Raw genomic sequence first — 22,301 nt, 5'->3', positions numbered from 1 at the left:
GGTAGGCACTGGCCACGCTGGGAACACACTTCCTAGAAAGAGGGTGTGTGGTGGTACCGCCTGGGGTCATCCAGGCTGTTTAGGAAGAAGTGCAAGCTTCAGGATCTACTCCCCGCCCCCTCACCAGGGCCACTGAATGCCCTGGTGCATGAAATCACAGCCTGGGAGTTTACAGAAATCAACACATCCCAGAAAACTGCTGAGAGGGTTTCTCAGGTGATACCGGCAGGTTTGGGACCCTGTAAGAAGGTTCTTCCCTCTAACTCATCCCAACCTCTCCCAGATAAATCCCAGGACAGGGAAAACAGCTGCATCAGCAGTTGTGCACTGCTGGACAGCCGTCAGAAGCATGTTCTCAGTCAGCAGTTTAAGGCACAATGTGCATGGCTGAGACCTGGCAGAAAGACGCCCGGGGCTCATTTCAGAAAGGAACCCTGCCCAGTTCCTAGGTCAGCAATCATGGTGCATGAAACATGGAAACAACCAGTCCCAGAATTTCCTCTCTGAGACATTTAGCCTGGAACTATGGTTTCTCAAGATTTCACAGCAAATGTGTAAAAAAACAAAAACAAAACAGGCTTTGGATCAAATGTCTTTGCTTAAGACTAAGACTAAAACTAATCAAGACTAGTATGACAGAGTATTTAACATAAAAGCATTTGATGCTTCGTAAGCACCAATCCACATTATGGTAATATCCTGTCCATGTCTGTCATGTATTTATAAAAAGCACCAATATAGGAATAAAACACTTTTAGATGTAAACACTCAAGACAAAGCTAAGTTCCTAGTATTTTCCCACCACCTGGGAAGAGATTTTTAAAAAATAAATTTGGAACTGTGAATTACCAGCTATTTTTCTTCTGATTCCTATAAAACAATTCTATTGAGGTTCAGGTGGAAACTTGGCTTGTTTGCTCCTCTCGGGCTACTTTTAGATCCTTGTAATGATTTTTGTTTGTTTGGCTGCACCTCACGGCATACGGGATCTTAGTTCCCCAACCAGGGATGGAACCCCCAGCCCCAGCAGTAGAAGCATGGAGTCTTAACCACTGGATTGCCGGGGAAGTCCCCTGATAATGATTTCTTGAGAGTCATGCAGAATATGGCTTATTATGTATTACTTTCTTTCCTTCTTAAGGAACCACCTTGGGGAAGTCTTAATTTTCACAACTGAAATCTACTAAAATCAGACAGGAGGGTGACTTGAGCCCTGCTGGACATCACTGTCAACTCTGGAATGCTCTCCCTGTTATGTCCAGCTGCAAGAATTCCTAACACACCATCGCACGTATCCTAAGAATGACAGGCCTAGCAGAGAACCTTCAAGATTCAGAGGGGACCCAAGATTTGTCACTTCATACCTGCAATCTGCCAGACACTGACCAGATTCCCAGAGGCGTCAACCAAGAAACAGTAAACATTCGATGACACCATCTTTTCACCTTCCCTGTGTCCTCCTCACTCCAGGGAGAAAGCAAAGAGGAAACTGCTCAAGGAAAGATACAGAACAGAGAAGTTTATTTTACACTATCCGTCCAAGAAAACAATCTCCATAAAACCAGTGCAAAATGTGTAACAGAATCCGTAAGTGTGTCTCAGCTCAGAAAGCCCAAAGTGGTGATTCCCTCTCCCGCTCCGCTGGCCAGCAGGTACCCCTCGGCCAAGGCCGGCCTCGGTGGGCACCGGCGACAGAAACATTCAACCCATTTGTAGCAGGTTATTTTTACAATTCATACCAGAGTGTGTACAGGGGAAGGGGAAAACCATACCGAATGAATAGGTGATCAGTGCTTAAAGTAAATACATGGGGCAGCACGGGGCGAGAATCCACAGTTTCAATAAATACAAGTGAACAAGCATGGGTGGGTCTCAACTCGGTGGAGTTGTCTGCGGAGTAATTCAGCATCGGACAGAACCTGGCGGAGCTGCTGAGCAGCGATTGACAGCAACATCCACAGTAACACGCCCTTGAGTGAGTCTGCATCCAACACATTCTGCGTTTCCAAGGTGTCAGTTCTGTTCCTCCTTCCTGTGTCCCCTCCCCACCCCCCGGGGAAGGGAGCGGGGCGCTGGGGCAGCTGGGCGTGGCGACTGGGAGGAGACGCTGGCCCTCGAGCCAGCAGTCAGGGTCCAGTGTACTCAGTACGAGGGGCGGTGTCTGTGCAAAGTGCGCTTCTCCACTTCCCGAGAAACCAGTGTCTGCAACTCCTGCCTCCGGGTCACACTCCCTGCCCCGCCAAACACCAAACCAAGAGCAGTCTCAGAGTCTCAGGCGGGAGGCACTGCCGTGCCGGCTGCCTGGTGCTCAGGATGGAGAGGTTAACCCGGGCAGGCAGGCTTCAACTATTGCTTGAGAGGCTAGAAAGAACTGGGGAGAGAGTGATGGTCAGAACGGACAGGCGGTCAGCTGTCCTCTTCCTAGAAAACCCAGGGCCTCAGGGCAGAGCCCCGGGTGTGACGAGAAGGCGCTTGTCCAGGGGCCTCTCCAGCCGCTCCTCAGATGGGCGCTAAATCCACACAAGCTCCGACGCACCTGGGCCTCGACCCCAGAGGACGCAGCTGGGATGCCAGTGGGTCAGTGAGGATCCAGAGCCCGGGGAGAGAAGATGCGAGGCAAAAAGCCAACATCTCTGGAAGGGAAAGAAGAAAAGAGGGGAGCCCCCAACCCAAACCCCCAGACTCAGGAACCTAGAAACCAGCCCCAAACATAAGGAGAATCCCAAACGCTCCCTGTCACGCGTGGACCCTCTCCTCTCTCTTCTCCACAGTCTCGGCTCATACATTAGGCCGGTCTTCCATCCAATAACTTAAAAAAGGAGGAGGGATATATACTAAGTTTGCCTGGCACGGGCCAGTTAGCAGCCAGTTTTTCTAGAATCTCAGTCACTGTTCAAAAATGGGGCTTGAAAATTCACGCGGAGGTCGGGAGTCTTCACGTGGAGGAGGGCAGAGACGGAGTCGGGGTGGGGGTCCGGGATTGGCGGGTCGGGAGGCGGTGGAGGGTAGGGGGGTAGGGGCAGGGCCCAGGAGGAGTCGAGGGGGGCGGAGGGCTGCGGGCAGCGCGGAGGCGGACTCGGGCGCCCGCTTGTATTGCACAGAAGGAGGGGCCGAGCTGGGCGCGGCCGCGGGTCAGTGGTCCCCGCACATGGGCAGGTTCACAAACGTGAACACGTTGAACTCCGTCATGATGGAGAAGCACAGGAACACGCCGTATAGGAAAAGGCACCCGCACCCCAGCTTCCTGTCCAGCTGCCACTTGTTCAGGTGGACGCCGAACACCTGCGAGGCACAGAGCAGGGTCAGAGGGCGTGGGGACCCTCCTGGGTTACGAAGCCCCTCCTCCACCGCGTCCCAGACCCCGCATGCGCACCGGGTTTCCCTCCGGCCGCTCTTCCAGCTCCCTCTGTGTTCCTCTTGCGGCTCCGTCCCCAGCATCCTGAGCTCTGACTGTCGGGGCACCGGGACTCACACTTCGGCCACTCTCTTCCACCTACGCTCACTCCCAGGGGGGTCTCATCCGACTCCTTGGCTCTAAACCCCGTCTACGTCCTGGTGTCTCCAGCGTGGGCTTCCTCCTGAACCAGCTGTTCTGACCTAGCCCCTGGGATGTCAGTTCGGCACTGAAAACTTCAGATATTGGAACTTGCTTCTCCTCCCAGACCTACTTCGTTTCAGTCCTTCAACAGCCCTCCAGGGCAGAGGGGCAGTGGTGAGACCCTGTCCCAGGAATGCCCGGCCACAGCATCCGGCGATGCAGTGCACCGGCAAGCCAGCAGGCACTCGGAGGTCAGACACAAGGTCCCTACAGGCCTCACTTGTCAGTCTCTATAATGCGGCTGATATCAGTGACTACCTATTGGAGTGTGGTGAGCTCCAGATGGGGAAATTCCCGCAGTAAGCACCTGTGTGGCGGTTACAAGCATAATAATCCTAAGTCATACCAACCTGAAGAACCTCCTAAAAAGAATGAATAGATGGGTTTTCACTATTGTGTAAGGCAGTATTTAGTTTGATAAAACCTTGGCATTGGAGTTGCATGCTGGACCTGGAAATGACCTCTCCTGCCCTTGTGAATTCCCATTCTCTACCTATGTATGTTCTCATGACAGGTGTAATTCAACAAATAGTTCCTCAACAATTCAGGAAAAAACACATTGCATTTCCTACGGTGAAAATTCAGTAGCATACATGTACGTCATCAGACACTTAGGGCAGGTGGGTCAGTCCACATGGTGGTGTGAACTCGCTCCCACCAAAGGTGTCAACTGAGTTGGAACAGTACATTATGCAAGTGGATGGATGGCCAAGGCAGTGCAGTGGCATCAGAGTGCATTCACTGTCCAGCAAGTCTGTCCTCAGTCTTTGGGTGTTGGTCACATCCATGGATTTATGGAGATGTTTAGGAACCTGGAATAGTCAATTAATTGGAATATAACCTTCTGTAGCCTCATCTTGCATAAAAAGTGGGATTCCCCCTATTGCTTTTGATAAATGTTTGTGTTTGACATGAGACAGGTTGTGCTTCCGAGAGGAGGCTGGCTCCTTTCAGAAAGGGAGGCTTTCTCGGGGGTTGCCAGGATCCATTTGTGGAGGACACAGCCAGGAGACAGGAGAACCTCAAGGCTGACTGTCCCTATCCACCAGGAGGCCAAGCCTATCTGGTGTCCAAACAGACTCTGTAGCCAGAGAACCCAAGGGAATGGGGGGAGAGGTGGGGACTGGAGAGTGGAGAGAGCTGCAGACCCACCGTGACGAAGACGGAGGCCAGGAGCAAGCCCACGGAGTAGATCAACCCCTGCTGTTCAGCCGAATCTGTAAGAGAGGATGACACAAAGTTAGGCTCCCGAAACATCTGCCAAGTGCGGGGCGGTAAATTCTAGTGAGGCCAAGACCCTCCTCCAGGATGGAGGGCAAATGGCAGCTTTGCAGTGGGTATGGCACTTTCCTTGACACCCAGGGGGCACCCTGGCCTGGTCCACCCTCAGCCCCATCCCTTCCCCTCTCTAGCAGCGGTATTTGCTGACTGCCCTGTGGCCACTTGAATTCTCCATCCGGCATGGCCTGATTCTTATTTACTGGGGGACTTGACTTCCAGGGAGCTTCCGATCTCCCGACACACAACGTTTAGGGTAAATTTAATAACGTGGGTCATGAGAGCAATATTTTGAAAAATATGACTAAACTTTTTAATCTCTTTTGCATTCAAATGTCTGTGACCTTCACCTGAACTTGATGGGAAGTGGTGAGTGAGGGTTGCTATTTTGAACAGGCAAAGAAGAGTTAACATTCAATTCCTGATATTTTGTTTGTTTTCCACAGTAACACAGTGGGGTTAACAGGCAAACTTTGAAGATTAAAAAAAATACAAACAACAATTTCTGGAATTCTTAGGAGCCCTGTCCAGTGCAACTTCCCATGAGGCATACATAGTCTTAGTTCCCTGATCAGAACCTGTGCTTTCAGCAACAGAAGCAGAGTCTTAACCACTGGGTCACCAGGGAAGTTCAAGGGCAGTAAGTCTTATCCCCGTAAAAAACCAGTTTCTTGGGGTCTTGCTAAGCCAGACAATCTCACCAACCCTTCTCACCTCTGGATAAGACTTGGAGCCTCAACTGTGCAGTGTGGACCTAAACCAGCATCCCCTGCTCCTGCCTCACAGATGCGAGGCCCAGGAAGTGCAAAGGCAGACGGTCCCCATGGCAATGCCCTTCTGAGAGCAGGCAACACACTCGGATTGTTCAGCCTTGACATTTAACGTTGTTTTTATTTCTTGCCTTCGAAACTATGAATTTTATCCTCCAATTCCCTCTTGGCAGTTGCTAGAGAGGAAACAGGAGGCTGGCTGGTTCCTGAGTCAACAGGAATTTAGGCTCCACGGATGTGTCTTTTAGTGCAAACGCACACAGAGACTGCATCACCCCCAATTTCCTGCATGCATGTGGCTCATAAAACAGTCCCCTGAATCCTATACTGTTTGTTTAAGGACCTGAACCTGCAGCCTCAAAGACTCTGACTTCCCCCACATTGCAGTTTAAAATCTCTGTATGTTTTGAGGTCAGCTCCACCCGACCAGCAAATTCTTTTAGGAAAAACAAGAAGCCCCTGGATTTTCGCTAATTGGTTTATAACTCGGAACACATGTGGTTGTCACTTTGCATTTTCTAACTTGAGTGGTTTGAACACTTGCTTAGGCTTGGGTTCCAAATGGATACGTCCAGCTGGGACTTTACGCTATATAACATCACAGGGTGGGGGGCTTTCCTTGAACAGTGACATGAGGTCAGAAAGTGAATGAGCCGACCGAAGAGAAGCACTGGAACACAGCTTTCTCCCCGGAGTGCGTGACCACACATGGGCTGCACTGAGTTCTCGTGGCAGCTCCTCAAGGTGTCCTGAGCTGCCTGTAAAGGTGAGACAGCTGAGGCTCCAGGAAGTGAAGCCCCCACTCTCCCTCCATCTCCACGTGTTCCCAGAAGTTCTCTGAACCCTGTCGTTTTGGGGCTTTTACGGAGGCCTCGTTATGGAGGCACAGCTGATTAAATCTACAGCTGCTGCTGACTGAGGGACTTCCAGCCCCTCTCTCTGCCCCAGAGTTCACAGTACTGGGAAGCAAAGTTCCAGCCCTCAAACCACAGGGTTGGTTCTCCTGCCAACCAGCTCCATCCTTAGAAGCTATCCTAAAGTCATCTCATTCACATAAAAAGATAATTCTGAGGCTTTTAGGAGCTCTGTGCTAGAAAAAAAGACCAAACATAAATTTCTTACTACAAATCGCTGTATTACACAAGGTCAGGGAGCTGGTAAGGGGTCACGTCTGCACTTAGAGTCAGGCTTCAGCCTGAAAATTCTAGACTCTTCAATGCACCTTGCAGGGCACAGGAGAAAAGCCAGGGCTTCCTCTACCTGCTAAGAACTCTCTAGGCTCACATCTGGGCCCCTTACCATCTTGGTGGGACCACCTGACTCTCTGGAGCCCACGCTGGCATCTGTGGTCTGTGTTTGAGGCTCCTCCTCAAGCCCTGGAAGAGCCACCACCCACCTCTCTGGTCACACCTGCCCACCGCCTACTGGGTTCCCCCCCCGGACACACACACCCGGAATAAAGTCCTCACCCCATCCTCATCTTCAGAATAGAGTGGTTTTGGGAGGGATCTAAAACTTTGATGGTGAGACTGAATCTACTTCAGGCCTTGGTGACCCAGGAAAGACCCTACCTCCCCCCAAACATCACCTCATTTTTCCTAAAATCTAAAGAGCAAGATTCACCTTAAGGGGATTGGGTGGTGTCATTGCAGCCCCTAGGGCCTTGTTAGAACAGCTTTGAGAAGAACCATTCATTGTGAAGCCCCCAGATGATCCCCAGTTACCCCACTAGGTCTGTGGGAACAGCCTGTGGCCAGGCCCTGGGAATAGTTTCTGCATTTTCCTGGTTTCCATGGTGTCAGTATTCCTGCCAAGGTCAAGTGCAAGCTGCCCATGTGGCCTCACTGAGAGTGGAGTGGGGAAGGGCTACGTGTAGCTGCCCCGGGGTTGGGGCAGGGTTTGCAGAAAAAGAAAAACTGGCCTGGCAACTGGAACAGAAACTGCATACCAGAAGATCGACTCAAGAATGTTTTTCCTCGAGAAGGAAGACGTGGTAGCATTGAGAACTGACTGGTAGGTTCTGGGTGCACTGGCTGAGTCGGACACATCTTTGCTCTCAGAGGGTGAGGGAAGATGACACCCCACCCCCACCATGTGACTGCAGAGGCAGTGGACATGGCTGGGTGGCTTCTCGGAGGAGGTGACAGCTGGAGGACAGCCGGCATTGGAAGGAGGACATTGGGAAGAGCCTTCCTCCATGTGGCCAGTCTTTCTGGAAACATTCTCCTCATCCTTGCCCTTTCTGGCCGACCACCCCCCAGCCTCCTTCCCTGAATGGTTTTCTCACTACCTGACATCAGGGTATGGTCATGGTTCTCTTCTCTGTTTACACTTACTCCCTGTATGAGCTTTATGCTTAAAAACCCATAGCAACTCTCTTGACTGTCAGAGGTCTTGCCTCTGAATTTATCTCACTGTCTGCCTGATGTCTCCACCAGGATGACCCTCAGACACATCACACCTCATCTGGTTCTAAGCACAACCCTGGATCCTGTAGCTTAAATATGCACTCCCACCCTGGCTCCCCTGGGGGCTCTCTCCCCCAGGTCACATATTCTGTTTTTCCTACAAATGCTTCATAACTGGTCTGGCTGCCCTCTGTCATGTCTGGCTCCACGATGGTGTGATCACTCACCTAGAGCCAGACATCCTGGAATGCGAAGTCAACTGGGCCTTAGGAAGCATCACAACGAACAAAGCTAGTGGAGGTGATGGAATTCCAGTTGAGCTATTTCAAATCCTAAATGATGATGTTGTCAAAGTGCTACACTCAATATGCCAGCAAATTTGGAAAACTCAGCAGTGGCCACAGGACTGGAAAAGGTCAGTTTTCATTCCAATCCCAAAGAAAGGCAATGCCAAAGAATGCTCAAACTACCGCACGATTGCACTCATCTCACATGCTAGCCAAGTAATGCTCAAAATTCTCCAAGCCAGGCTTCAACAGTACATGAACTGTGAACTTCCAGATGTTCAAGTTGGATTTAGAAAAGGCAGAGGAACCAGAGATCAAATTGCCAACATCTGTTGGATCATCAAAAAAGGAAGAGAGTTCCAGAAGAACATCTATTTCCACTTTATTGACTATGCCAAAGCTTTTGACTGTGTGGCTCACAACAAACTGTGGAAAATTCTTCAAGAGATGGGAATACCAGACCACCTGACCTGCCTCTTGAGAAATTTGTATGCAGGTCAAGAAGCAACAGTTAGAACTGAACATAGAACATCAGATTGGTTCCAAACTGGGAAAGGAGTACATCAAGGCTGTATATTGTCACCCTGCTTATTTAACTTATATGCAGAGTACATCATGAGAAATGCTGGACTGGATGAAGCACAAGCTGGAATCAAGATTGCCAGGAAAAATATCAAAAACCTCACATATGCAGATGACACCACCCTTATGACAGAAAGTGAAGAACTACAGAGCCTCTTGATGAAAGTGAAAGAGGAGAGTGAAAAAGTCGGCGTAAAGCTCAACATTCAGAAAATTAAGATCATGGCATCTGGTCCCATCACTTCAGGGCAAATAGATGGGGAAATAGTGGAAACAGTGGCAGACTTCATTTTTTGGGGAGCTCCAAAATCACTGCAAATGGTGACTGCAGCCATGAAATTAAAAGACACTTGCTCCCTGGAAGAAAAGTTATGAAAAGTGTATTAAAAAGCAGAGACATTACTTGCCAACAAAGATCTGTCTAGTCGAAGCTATGGTTTTTCCAATAGTCATGTATGGATGTGAGAGTTGGACTATAAAGAAAGCTGAGTGCCGAAGAATTGATGCTTTTGAACTGTGGTGTTGGAGAAGACTCTTGAAAGTCCCTTGGACAGCAAGGAGATCCAACCAGTCCATCCTAAAGGAGATCAGTCCTGAATATTCATTGGAAGGACTGATGCTGTAGCTGAAACTCCAATACTGTGGCTACCTGATGTGAAGAACTGACTCATTTGAAAAGACCCTGATGCTGGGAAAGATTGAAGGCAGGAGGAGAAGGGGACGACAGATGATGAGATGGTTGGATGGCATCACCAACTCGATGGACATGAGTTTGAGTAAGATCCAGGAGTTGGTGATGGACAGGGAAGCCTGGGATGCTGCAATCCATGGGGTCGCAAAGAGTCAGACTTGACTGAGCAACTGAACTGAACTGAACTAACCCTTTCCCCACACTACAGCTAGAATTCTCTTCCTCAAAGGACGGACAGTCATAGCAGCCCCTCCCTTGTCCCCACAAGCATGGCTCTCAGTGTCCTTGCCCACGTGGCCTCTCTGGGCTCCAGTTCACCCCTGCCACTCATCCCTGTCCCTCCCACACCCCCTCCCACACCCCAGGCAGAGGAACTGTCCTTTGGTCCTTCAGTGCCTGGAACATTCTCGTATCTTGGGGCTTCTACTAGCTGTTCCTTTGCTTAGAAAAAGCCTTTCACCTTCACCTGCTTCGCTTCTGATAATCTCAGTTTTTCAGGGTAAGGATCATTTCCTCACACGCATCCAGGTGCCCTGGCCCCTGCAGACAGCGCCACGTGCTGCCCTGAATTCTGCATGGCCAGCTCTCTGGAGGGCAGGGGTCACACTGTGCGGTCATGCCCTCCCAGCGGCTGGGGCCCCAGGAGCACAGGACAGTGTCTGTCTGGCTCACTGAGGCAGCCCCAGTGACGGCTACCAGCTCAGCACAGAGAAGGCAGTCAATTCGTGTCTGAGTAGAAGAGTGACCTGGACAGAGGTGTGGTGGGGAGAACTCCCCCAATCACTTCTTTTTACCTCCATGGATTCTGGAATAAGGTGGACTCTTGCTTGGAGAGAGGGAAAGACAGACTTCCTTGCTGCCCCTGTTCGCTGCTTCTTAGGGTTCTTTTACATTTCTAAGCCCCAGCTCAGAAATCTAGATTTTGCCCTAGCTGCCTGGAGCCTGCCTGGTGACTTTCTTAGTTTGGTGGGAGCAGGTGGGAGAGACTTATCACTGAAATGGAATAAGAAGTACTCATTTTCCAAACCGACTTTTAGAAACAGCTATTACTGGGGGCACTTAAGTAGCTAGCTGGCTTCTGAGCAAGACACAAGTACTGAGAAATGTCAAAATCTGTGCAACTGCCTTCCTTCCTTGCTGTCAGATGCCTGAACCTAATACTTTGCACAAAACAGCTGTCTCACTGGTAATTATCCAGTAATCATGACCTGGAAATCCATCTAGGCGAGATGGAAAAATGGCTTCAGAACTGAAGCAGCTCGCTTGCGAGGGTGGGGAAGCCATTAAATCCACACAAGCCACTGAGTACTGATATCAGAGAGACAGGAAGATGTCATGGGGTCACTGAAATGCTAACAGGTGGAGGCCCCTGACTGTCCTTTCAGAAGGAACACTCTCTCCTAGAAAAAGCTGGAGGTGGAGATGAGGGAAGACTAAACATTCAAGACCAATAAGCCTCTAAATTTGCTTTTCCATGAGCCTGAAATTAGCTTTCCAAGCAACTTCTGCATCTTGGCCTGAAGTTAGACATGCCCCTACAGTGTGGCTAGGTGTGGGGGGCTGGCCCAGAGGGCCCGATGGAAGCTGTGGAGGGACCAGGGCGTGGACAAATGGGTCACGGAAGGATCCAGAGTGGTTCCTCTGACATGCAGATGGAAACTGGGTAGACTCACCTCTTACTGCAGCTGCGGGCAGTGGCTGTTTGAGCTGCACCAATGCCTGTGGGATTTTACTCCTAACTTTTTCTGGATGTCTGAGAATCACCACCATGAATGTACATTATTTAACTGGGCTGAATTACAGCCACACTCTCAGGAGCTACTGATGTATGAGGAATGCTCATCCCTACAATTGAGGAAATAAAATGTATTCACTATTTAAACAAGGTAAATGTCCTGCTGCATGGATGGCAAACGCCAAGTGGACATGGTCTCACACTCACGCTCTAGCAATAGGGAACCAGTGTGGGTTAATGACTGTCGGACAAAGTCGGTCTTGTTCCAGCCACATGTCAAGTGCTTGAATGTCTCATGGGACTAGTGGCTGACTGTATTCCACATTCCATGGCTGGAACATTTCCATCACTGCAGAAAGTTCAACTGGGCAGGCTCTGCTCCAGAGTTTTCCCTGATTAGAATTCTCTAGTTAAAGTTTCTCTAATTTTCTATAACTTGGAAGAAAAGCTATGACACACCTAGACGGCATATTAAAAAGCAGAAACATCACTTTGCTGAGAAAGGTCCATATAGTCAAAGCTATGGTTTTTCCAGTAGTACATATGGATGTGAGAGCTGGACCATAAAGAAGCCTGAGCACTGAAGAACTGATGCTTTTGAACCGTGATGTTGAAGAAGACTCTTGAGAGTCCCTTGGACTGCAAGGAGATCAAACCAGTCAATCCTAAAGGAAATCAACCCTGAGTATTCATTGGAAGGACTGATGTTGAAACTCTGGCCACCTGATGTGAAGAGCCGACTCACTGGAAAAGACCCTGATGCTGAGAAAGATTGAAGACAGGAGGAGAAGGGGGCGACAGAGAATGAGATGGTTGGATGGCATCACTGACTTAAAGGGCATAAGTTTGAACTAGCTCTGGGAGATGGTGAAGGACAGGGAAGCCTGGAGTGCTGCAGTCCATGGGGTTGTGAAGAGTCAGACATGACTGAGTGACTGAATAACAACAACAACAAATTTTCTATGAAGATCATAAGTTACTTTTATAATCAGAAAAAAGGACTAAAAAAAAGGAAAGTTTAATTTGTGGACTGTTGGAAAAACCCAGGAGATTATTCTGGGAATGGCAAAACAGAATCAAGGTGACTTGTATTGAAAGGAACTAGCGAGGCTTAAATGGAAAATACTGTTCTCAGTTGAAGTACAGAAAAGGATGTATACCCAGGGAGGCGGTCCATACGTGACCCAGGAAAAGGCGCTCAGAGGCTGGATGAGAGGGAGTGGAGGGGGCAGCTTGGGACGGCAGAGAGACAGACCCTACAATAGCGGGGCACTCGTGGACCGTGGCCACTCTACAGCCCCAGTAAGAGGTTATCCTGCAGGTCCCTCCTGTCTGGACTCCACTCTCAACCTGGCACCCCGGACCACAGGACTCATTCATGTCTCCTCCCCTTCCTGAGTAGCCAGCTCCATAAATGACCTGGAGCCCCCTTACATGTAGGTGGGAATGTGTGATTTATGGAAAGAATATGAAAAAGAAAATGCATATAGATGTATAACTGAATCACTTTGCTGTACATCAGAAACTAACACTGTAAATCAACTATCATCCAATAAAATAAATTAAAAAAAAAAACCAATATAGGGAAAGATGAAAAAAAAAATCAACTCACACACAAAAAACCATTACCCTCTAATGGAGAATTGGGTAAAGGGCATAAAGAGATAATTATCTGAAGGAAGACTCTAAAAGGCCAATACATATGAAAAAGAATGTTTAGTCTCTCTGGTAATTAAAGTAAGATTGACTGAAACACAGTTAAAAAACACAGTTAAAAAAAAAACTCATGCAGCTGAATTTCATAAAAGCCATCAAAAACATCATTATGTAAATCTATGTATCTCATCAGTTTGAATGTCATCGTTTTTGATTAACTAAGAGCACCCACATGGTCTGCCCTGCATGGCATCTAGGCCGCATGCCCCCAGGCTTGCTCTGCTCCACTTACTTGGGGTCCCTTCCTGTTCTCCAACAGGCCGAGTGCATGTCTGCCTCAGGGCCTTTGCACAGCTGTTCCTTTTGCCTGGAATGCTTTTGCTCTGCCCTGCCCCAGTTTCTCCATGATTGCCTCTTCTCTAGTTATTCAGACTTCGACTCACAGTCACCTCTTGTAAGGAGCTTTCCCAGACCCCTTCTGTCACCACATCACCTCCCAGTTTCGCAGACAGCAGAGAAGAGATCTCAGCTCCTTAGGACACATAATGCTTCCTTCCAATGTCTTGTGCTTATCTTAACTCTCTGGTGAAATCTTCCTGCCAACAGGTAGATTCGCATGAACCAAACACGTATGGCCTTTCTCACCATGTGTTGAGAAATTTCAATGGACACACTCTCCCTACTTCAAACAGCTGCGAGGGAAGCAACTTGGAAACAACCATCATCTGATAAATGAGCCACGATATTTTCTTTGGAAAACACACTTAGCTACAACATATTACACAGATAGACTAAAGCATGCTCAGTGACAGGTTCAGAGAAGCACCAACACTGGGTTGGGTATGAATACCACAGAGGCATCATCCTTTTTTTCCTCCCTGACACAGAGAGAAACCTCTAACTGCAGTTTCTCCCTCCATCTCTGGACAGTGTCTGGGACAGGAGTGCCCCTCAGCAGAGGGGGAACACTTTGGCAGGCTGGGAAAGAGCACTGACATCTAGCTGGAACTCCCAAGTCCCCACCTGCAAATCCACCTGGAGTCAGAGTTGGCTTGGTCTTGAGAAAGAGCGTGGGGCCGTCACTGCAGAGTGTGACGGTCACCAGATCCCTGGCAGAGACAGCATCATGTACTTTGTGTCTGTCCCTTCAGGAATAAAATATTTTGCATGCAAAACAAATCTGCAGAGCAAGGGTTGGCGAATTAGGGCCTGCAGGCCAAACCTGGCCCCTCCGCTGTTTTTGCAGAGCCCATGAGTGAAGAAGGGTTTTTACATTTTTCATTGGTTGAAAAGTTTTGAAAAGAATCATACTGTGTCACGACATGTGAAAGTCATGTGAAATTCAAATTTCAGCTTCTATACATAAAGTCGGACTGTAACCGCTACGTTTATTGACCCGCCATCACCTTCAGGCCACTTCAGGCCAACACGGCAGAGCTGATGACGACTGTGATGGAGACCATCTAGGCCACGGGGCCTAAAGTAGTTACCATCTGACCCTTTCCCGAAGCTTGTAACAGCTCCGTCGGCTCTCGAGTCCTGAATGTCCCCACGTGGGCCTGACCTTGAGAAGACTTGGCCAGGAGAATTTGTTTCCTCTCAATGCGAGTGTTTCCACACCTCCTCTGCCCTGAGACATAGTCCCAGTGGCCGAGGTCACCAGGGAGAAAATTTCACTTACATAGGATCCGTAATCCACAGCCAGGGTTTGCAGTGCCCAGGGGAGACCGAGCCCAATGAGGATGTCAAAAACATTGCTCCCGATGGAGTTGGACACAGCCATGTCCCCCATGCCTGCAAGGACAAGAGGTCACTGGAGTGAGGAAGGTGGTCCCTGGGGGGTGCCCCGGCCCTTGAAGACTCTCTCCAGCCCCTGGTCTGACAGCCAGAGACCTGGTGGGCAGGTGGGCCAGCCCAGGTGCTCGGGTCTGTCCCGGACCATCCATCACTGTAGGATGATTCCAATTATAAAATAGTCATTGAATATGTATTTTCAATAAATAGAATGAAATATACATTCTATTGAACTGCTGAGCTTTACTTCAAATATGATCATTGGTTAAATGTAATTCAAAAAACTAAATCTGGTTGCAAAATTCTGAACCATTCTGTGGAAAGGAATAAACTCAACAGTCTATAAAGGGCTCATGAGCTCACTGACCCGCACAGTTCAGTGTCATTACATTACCCATCTGCTCCACGCCGTATCCAAGTCTTCTAAATAACTGAGCAACATTAAGGAAAATAGTGTAACCAGTAGAATTTTGTGAGGACCAGTGGAGGACATTTTGCCAAGGGTGGCAGCCACACACTGTTTGCTGAAAACCAATCTCTTCCCGCACAAATCAGGTTCATAAACGAGAGTAGGTGCTGGAAGGAACGTGGCCATCTGGGGGGCTTCCACCCAGGGGTGGGTAGACTGTAATCTTGGTTTTGAGGGTGGAAGGGTCTGTCACACACTGAAGAGTAACGTCTGGCACTTAGGCTATGGGGTCCATCCTCTCTAAGCTCAGTTTCCTCATCCATGAAATGGGTATATGACTGCCCCTAATTCATAGAATTGTTAAATTAAGTAAGATCATGTGTACAAATTGCTCTGTTCAGTGTGGGGCTATCATCAGCAGATGTCAGCTATCACTGTATTTCTTACTATTTTTAATAATAGAAGCAATACAACCCTGGAGGGGATGAGGGGACACCCTAGTATACGAAAGGGTATATGGTATACCTATATAGGTATATAGTATATACCTATATAGGTATATAGTATATTTAGTATATAGAAAGGGTCTCTGCCTTGCTCGAGGGTGGATCTTCTGGCTTGTTTCCCTGTTATTCTGATGCCAGGAAGACTTCTGACCAGCCTGGCACTGAGGTGGGCAGTGCTCCTGCACAGCTGGGATGCGGTGCCCTGGTAACTGCCATGCAAACTCCCCCTAACCCCTAAGTAGGGAGGTCTGGCTTCCCTTCCCAGCCTTCCCCATGTGGGCCCCACCTTGTCTGGCCACAATGAGGCTGGCCATGCAGTCGGGCACGCTGGTTCCAGCTGCCAGGAAGGTGATCCCCATGATGACGTCAGGAATCCCCAGCGTGTAGCCGATGATCGTGACCTGGGAGCGGGGTGGGGGTGGGGGGGAAGGGAGGCAGGAAGAGGCAGTGAGCAGAGGGCCGATGCCAGCCCTGCCTGCCTGTCGACCCTGTCAGCAAAGCTGAAGAGTCTGCAATCTGGGCGGTCTAGGGGCAGCGTCTGCGTTCCGTGTCAAAGACAGAGGGCCAGGAATGTCTCAGGGAACAGAGAGGTGGAGTTACAGAGCCCATGCTTTCCAACCAAAGACTAGCCTTTTTCACACGTTCCTTTGGGTGAGGCAGGCGGCCTGAGAGAAGAGAAACAGAGTTGCTGGAAAAAGGCAACAGCGGGACAGTTTTTGAACTCAGGATGTTCCTGGGGACCCAGAATGGATGGCTGCCATGCTGTGCTAGGAAATCCACTGTCCAAGTCTCAGGTTGGCTGCATGACGAGACTTTACAAGAGTTGGGAGGGGGCTGAATAACACCATCCAGTCCAGTAAGAAAAGCTGTCAGCTGCCCATTCCTTTCCTCCCTTCCTGGCAGCTTGGGAACATCATCTGTCCACATCACCCTCTGCTCCACGGTGGCTTGCTGCTGCTAAGTCTCTTCAGTTGTGTCCGACTCTGTGTGACCCCAGAGACGGCAGCCCATCAAGCTCCCCCGTCCCTGGGATTCTCCAGGCAAGAACACTGGAGTGGGTTGCCATTTCCTTCTCCAATGCATCAAAGTGAAAAGTGAAAGTGAAGTCGCTCAGTCGTGTCCAACTCTCAGTGATCCATGGGATTTTCCAGGCAAGAGCACCGGAGTGGGGTGCCACTGCCTTCTCCGCCACGGTGGCTTACCTCTGCCTAGAACTCAGGCACTTTTAGTGTAACTTACTTAACTCTCACTACAACCCCAGGGTACACCTACTGGTGTTATCTCCATTCTCCGAGTGGCCTTGGGGCATCCCCTGCACAGAGAGCAGGCCCGTGGGCATGGGCAGCACCTCTGTGTACACAGGGGGAGGGGTTAAGTCAACACCAGAGGCAGTGCTTCTGTTCTGCAAATGAGCTCATTCTGGCTCCCAGTTTTCAGATGGGCAAACTGGGAGGACAGCAGTGGGTGGGATGGAGTGACCAGGGGCGGGTGGCACAAGTGAGTGAGTGGAAAGAGACCCGTTCCGGGTGCCCTGGCCTCAGAAGAGGACAACATGCAGGAGCTAAACATTAGGTCATTGTGGGATGCGCCCTCCCTCACGTTCTATAAAACTGCAAGAAATGCAGACGACATGTGGCCAGTATCCCACTCCTGCCAGCTCCTCCAGGATCCCTGCATGGGAGTCTGGCCTCCCCTCCAAAGGTTTGGGGGACGTTATTTAAATCTGCTAGGATGCCTGGCTTGGTCTCTTTCAAGCAGAGGCTGTGTGTCTCATTCCGTCCAGTGCTGGACTGGATTTGTGGTGGCCTCAGATTCTCTGCCTTCCATGCTCCAGGGAGGAAAGGGAGACACGGAAACACAGCAGTTTCTTGTGGCTGCTCTGGAGCCTTTTGTGCAATGGAGCGGCAAGCATCCTGCTCACCTGTGTTTTTCTGTTCTCACCCTCAGTAGGGTCCCTGCACGAATTGGTTTGGCTCCATGGGGCTTGAGCTGGGAAGAGGACCCTGTCCCCACTGTGCCTATGGTTACCATGGTTACAGCTGAGGCTGGCGTGCTGGGAAGCGATTCTCCAGGTCTCTGTACCAGGTCTCAAGGGTTTCTCCTGGTCTCCCCTCACTCCCGGCCCTTTCCCAGGGCTTCTCCGAACCTCCCCCAGAGTGGAAGGAGGCAAACAGAAAGAGGGCGAGCCTAAGATCTGTCAGCTACTTTGCATGTTAGTGGACTTCAGAGAAAAACCACTGGACACCTGGAGGTCAGGGATACCAATGCTATTCCCCAAAGTTGGCACCCAATGAAAAGGTCAAACAAAAATAGTAATGGACACAGCATGAGGGAGAAACCCCTGCCTATGCGATTTGGATTGAAAAAAGTATGCCTGTGATGTTGAAGGCAAGGGGTAATTATGAGTTAGTTATGTCAGGTTTCCACATTTGCTATTACCTCCAAAATAATCTTTTCAGAACTTTTTTTAGCTCTTGAGTTTAATTCTCCAGCATTTATATTTCATCTCTACCCGATGCTCAAGCACAATTAGATGTACGTATGTCATGGTTTTTAATTTCTTCCCAATTCCAATTATAATGAATTAGGGCCACTCCCCAGTTAAAAATGAGCATCATGCATGGGCAATGAGTGCACTCTGGGTTTCCTAGGGTGGCTTTAGGGCAGAAACGCTTTTGAGCGAAGGTCCCTCAATCAATGCCAACTCTTGAATCATTGTTTTAGCTTCATAAGGGACCCTTGAGCATTCACTTGGTTCAGTGACTTCATTTTCTGGTTGAAGAAACTGAGCTGAGATGGGGAGTGACTATGATGGATGGAGTGTCACTTCTCATACCTCCCACCTTGCCTCCAGGCTGGCTGCCTGTGACCCTGCAGGCCTTCCCACCAGAGCAGGTCAGGTGTATGTCCCCCACTCCACAAATACTTGGCAGATGGAGGCTGGGTGGAAATCTCAAGCCAAGGCCCCAGAAGGCCCCCATATTTGCCTTTTCCCTCCTGCATTCCTGTGACCCACTGTGAAAAGACATTCCCCAGGTAGCCACAGGTCCAAAGAAAATGGGCAAACACAGAGGAGACACGAACCCCACCTGCTGCCTGAACCAAAGGCAACCGCAATGGAGCTGAAAGCAGACTGATTAGCTGGTGCCCGGTAAGACCAGTCACCCACAGTCTCCCTGCCGACACATGAGCAGGAGGATAAGTTCTTTTGATTCTAAGCCACGGAATCTAGGGCTGGTTGTTACACAGTGTATGGCAGCAACAGCTGACTGATACAGTTACTGGGCTAAAACCTCTGCCCTGGCTCCCCTCTGGAGAGGGGAGTTTCCGCAAATTGAAGGACGATGTTGAGAAATTCCACTAGGTGGCGCTGTCTCCTGACCCCCACCTTAGACTCTGGGAAGACGTAGCTGCCTGTCCATGGGGAGAAGGACTGAGAGAGGGCTGGTGGTCTTTACCGCCCCTTCCCTGCCTCCACCCAGACCCCACACTCTTCCCTGCACCCCATTTGTATCCTGAGAATCCTCTGCATCCTTGAGTTTCTCTCTGAAGGGACCCAGCACCCTGGGGTCCTGGACTCACCATCCACACCATCATGTAGGAGAAGGCTGCGATCCACAGCGTGGACGAAGCGAAGGTCACCATAAACCACTTCTCCCAGCGGGGCTTGTTGCAGTTGGGGACGGTGAAGTACAAGACGAAGCTCAGGGGCCAGGTGAATGCCCACTTCACTGTTTCCAGTTTGCCAGCTGGGAGAACAACAAAGGCAAAACAAACCAATCAGTGAGGCGCATTTTCCCGCTCCATCCTCAGCATGAGCGTCCCCAGACATTAAGCCTGACTGTGGTGCTCCTTACCACAAAGACTCGAGTGCCTTTCCACCCACAAGACCAAGAGGAATATAAAGTGCCCACCTGCCGGTAGGCCTCAAAATGAAGGATGTGTCGCTTCTGAGGAATACAGAGCTGGGGGGGACGGTTTGGCAAATGCAGCCAGGTGGAAAAGGATGCGGAGGATTCTCAGGATACAAATGGGGTGCAGGGAAGAGTGTGGGGTCCGGGTGGAGGCAGGGGAGGGGCGGTAAAGACCACCAATCCCCTTCCAGTCCTTCTTCCCATGGACAGGCAGCGACATCTTCCCGGAGTCTAAGGGGGTCAGCAGACATAGCGCCACCTAGTGGAATTTCTCAACATCGTCCTTCAACTTGCGGAAAATTTGATGGACGATCTGAAAGCTCTCACGGTTGCCAAAGCATTGCTTGAGTGTTTATATCCCAAGCTGCTATGGATTTGCAAATTCATAATTGCTTCCTGGCTTTATCTGCCTGCTTATATGGACAAGATGATGGATCTGTTAGTGATGACCTGTCCTACCATCTCAGCTGCTGAGTGCCAGAGACAATGGTGACTATTTTACCAGGAGTTCTTGTAGCCTCAGATTCGAAAAACCCATTAGCTCTCCTTTGGCCATGACTACCATCCTGCTTAGTGACTAAATAACAACAACAACAAACCATCCTGCATTAAGTACTAACTCACCTCTGAAGAGAAATATCAACCAAGATCTGCAGAAAGGTCTCTGTGCATCCTTTCTGGTCAACTTCCCAGCCCCTACCACCACAGAGTTCTTTCTATTCTCCAACTTCAAATAAATAAAATCATACAGTATTTTGTTTGTTTGTTTCTACCTTCTTTTATTCAACATAATGCTTTCTGAGTTTCATCCCTGGGTTGGTAACTCATTCCTAATTGCTATGTAGTGTTCCAGCCTGTGAATACACTGTGGTGTGACTGCATTCTCCTGTGTCTGGGATTTGGGCTGTTGCCAGTTTTCAGGTATTACAACTAACGAGGCTGTAAGCTTTTCTGTGTGAATCTTTCTGTGGGCATGTTTTCATTTCTCTTGGGCAAAGACCCAGGAGTAGAAATGCTGAGTCACAGGGTGGGTGTTTTTTTTTTAACTTTATGAGAAACTGCTGAACTGTTTTCTAAAAAGGACTGTTCCAATTTGTATTCCCACCAGAGTTGAGGTATTTTTAAAATTACACTGTGAAAAGTGATGACTAAAATCTTTAACACAATTTATAATTGTATACTAGCATCCAGCACTTATTTCATACATCTTTCGCCAGTCTCCAAATATTTTCTTAAAATTGCAGTTAAGTTACATGATATCACTTTTGACTCCTGGTCTCCCTAGACTCACAAGGTGGTCTCTAGCGGGAGGAGAGGGGGCTTTCTTATCAGTCCCCATTCTGTCTGTTCTGTCTGAATCAAGTGCCTCAGTTATTTAAACTCCCTGAGCCTCAGTTTCCTCATCTCTGGAATGTTGACAGAGCAGCAGTCCATGGGGTCACAAAGAGTCAGACACAAGTGAAGCGACTTAGTACTCCCACATACAGACATACAGATACATACATCATGCATGTGCGCTGTGCTCAGTCACTTCAGTTGTGTCCGACTCTTTGCCTTCCTATGGCCTGTAGCCCGCCAGGCTCCTCTTGTAGGTGGAATTCTCCAGGCAAGAATACTGGAGTGGGTAAGCCATTCCTTTCTCCAGGGGATCTTCCTGATCCAGGGATCGAACCTGGGTCTTTGGCATTGCAGGAGGATTCTTTACCATCTGAGCCACTGGGTAAGTCCATTATATAATATACAGCATATTAAATATATATAAATATTTGTGTATTAATATGCAACATATCAGGCCTTCCCACGTGGCTCAGTGATAAAGAATTCGCCTGCTAATGCAGGAGATGTGGGTTTGATTCCTGGGTCGAGAAGATCTCCTGAGGAGGGAATGGCAACCCACTCCAGTATTCTTGTCTGGAGAGTCCATGGACAGAGAAGCCTGGTGGGCTATAGTTCATGGGTATATGAAAAGAGTTGAACATGACTAAAGATGCACACACAGATGCAGTATATTAAATATATACAGTATATAGAAAGCATGTTATATGCATGCATCACATCAATCATACATGTGCACATGCTATATATGTGCACACACACCTATATTCATGTACACACACATATGCATGCATGTCCTGTACTCCTCTATTTGTATACTCCCACACAATTACGTACTTGTTAATGATACACACTCCAGTCAAGCCTTAGTGGCAGAAACATGCAAATCCAGGTCCCTGCAAGATTCCCGTGGGAGGGAAACAGATCTTTACCCAGTGGCCAAAGTATCTTGGCCTGAGAGGACCCTCGAGTGCCCTCTGCTGGCCTGAGGGCCTCTGCTCGCTCATTGCTGTGAGGAGGCAGCCCTACCCAGGGGAGGCCCTGGCTGGACACTCAGTCCCCAGTCCTGGCCTTGAATGGTGTTTCTTAGCAGCTGGTGGAGCAGAACAGGGGCCCACACTCGGGCAAGCCCATTCTCACTTCAGAGGCAGAGCCAGGTGCTGACCTTGCTCCCTGGCGTGGCAGAGGAACCCTGAAGATGGCTGGGGGACCCCAGGCCCCAAGCCCATGCCACCCAGCAGTGGCCCACGGACCAGCAGCATCGGCATCACCTGGGGCCCCACCTGGATCACCCAAGTCAGAGCCCACCCCTGGTCAAGGATGCCCACATGAGAGGGG

At 49.4% G+C, this 22,301-nt stretch overlaps 1 protein-coding gene across 1 annotated transcript in view; it reads right to left on the bottom strand.

Moving 5' to 3' along the window:
• Window positions 1–1,504: 1,504 nt before the first annotated feature.
• Window positions 1,505–22,301, bottom strand: part of SLC24A3 (solute carrier family 24 member 3) — a 445,825-nt gene continuing 425,028 nt past the window's right edge. The window contains exons 13-18 of the mRNA XM_025001037.2: window positions 19,297–19,463; window positions 16,001–16,115; window positions 14,683–14,799; window positions 4,983–4,996; window positions 4,751–4,798; window positions 1,505–3,282 (exon numbers count right to left, since the gene is read on the bottom strand). Of these exons, the coding sequence (XP_024856805.1) occupies window positions 3,133–3,282; window positions 4,751–4,798; window positions 4,983–4,996; window positions 14,683–14,799; window positions 16,001–16,115; window positions 19,297–19,463 (611 nt within the window). The 3' untranslated portion in view covers window positions 1,505–3,132. The remainder of the gene's footprint in view (window positions 3,283–4,750; window positions 4,799–4,982; window positions 4,997–14,682; window positions 14,800–16,000; window positions 16,116–19,296; window positions 19,464–22,301) is intronic.

Source organism: Bos taurus, chromosome 13 (assembly GCF_002263795.3).
Source record: "Bos taurus isolate L1 Dominette 01449 registration number 42190680 breed Hereford chromosome 13, ARS-UCD2.0, whole genome shotgun sequence".
Classification (NCBI taxonomy): Eukaryota; Metazoa; Chordata; class Mammalia; order Artiodactyla; family Bovidae; genus Bos; species Bos taurus.
The sequence above is the reverse complement of the archived record's forward strand: the minus strand, read 5'-3'. Positions and strand labels throughout refer to the sequence as shown.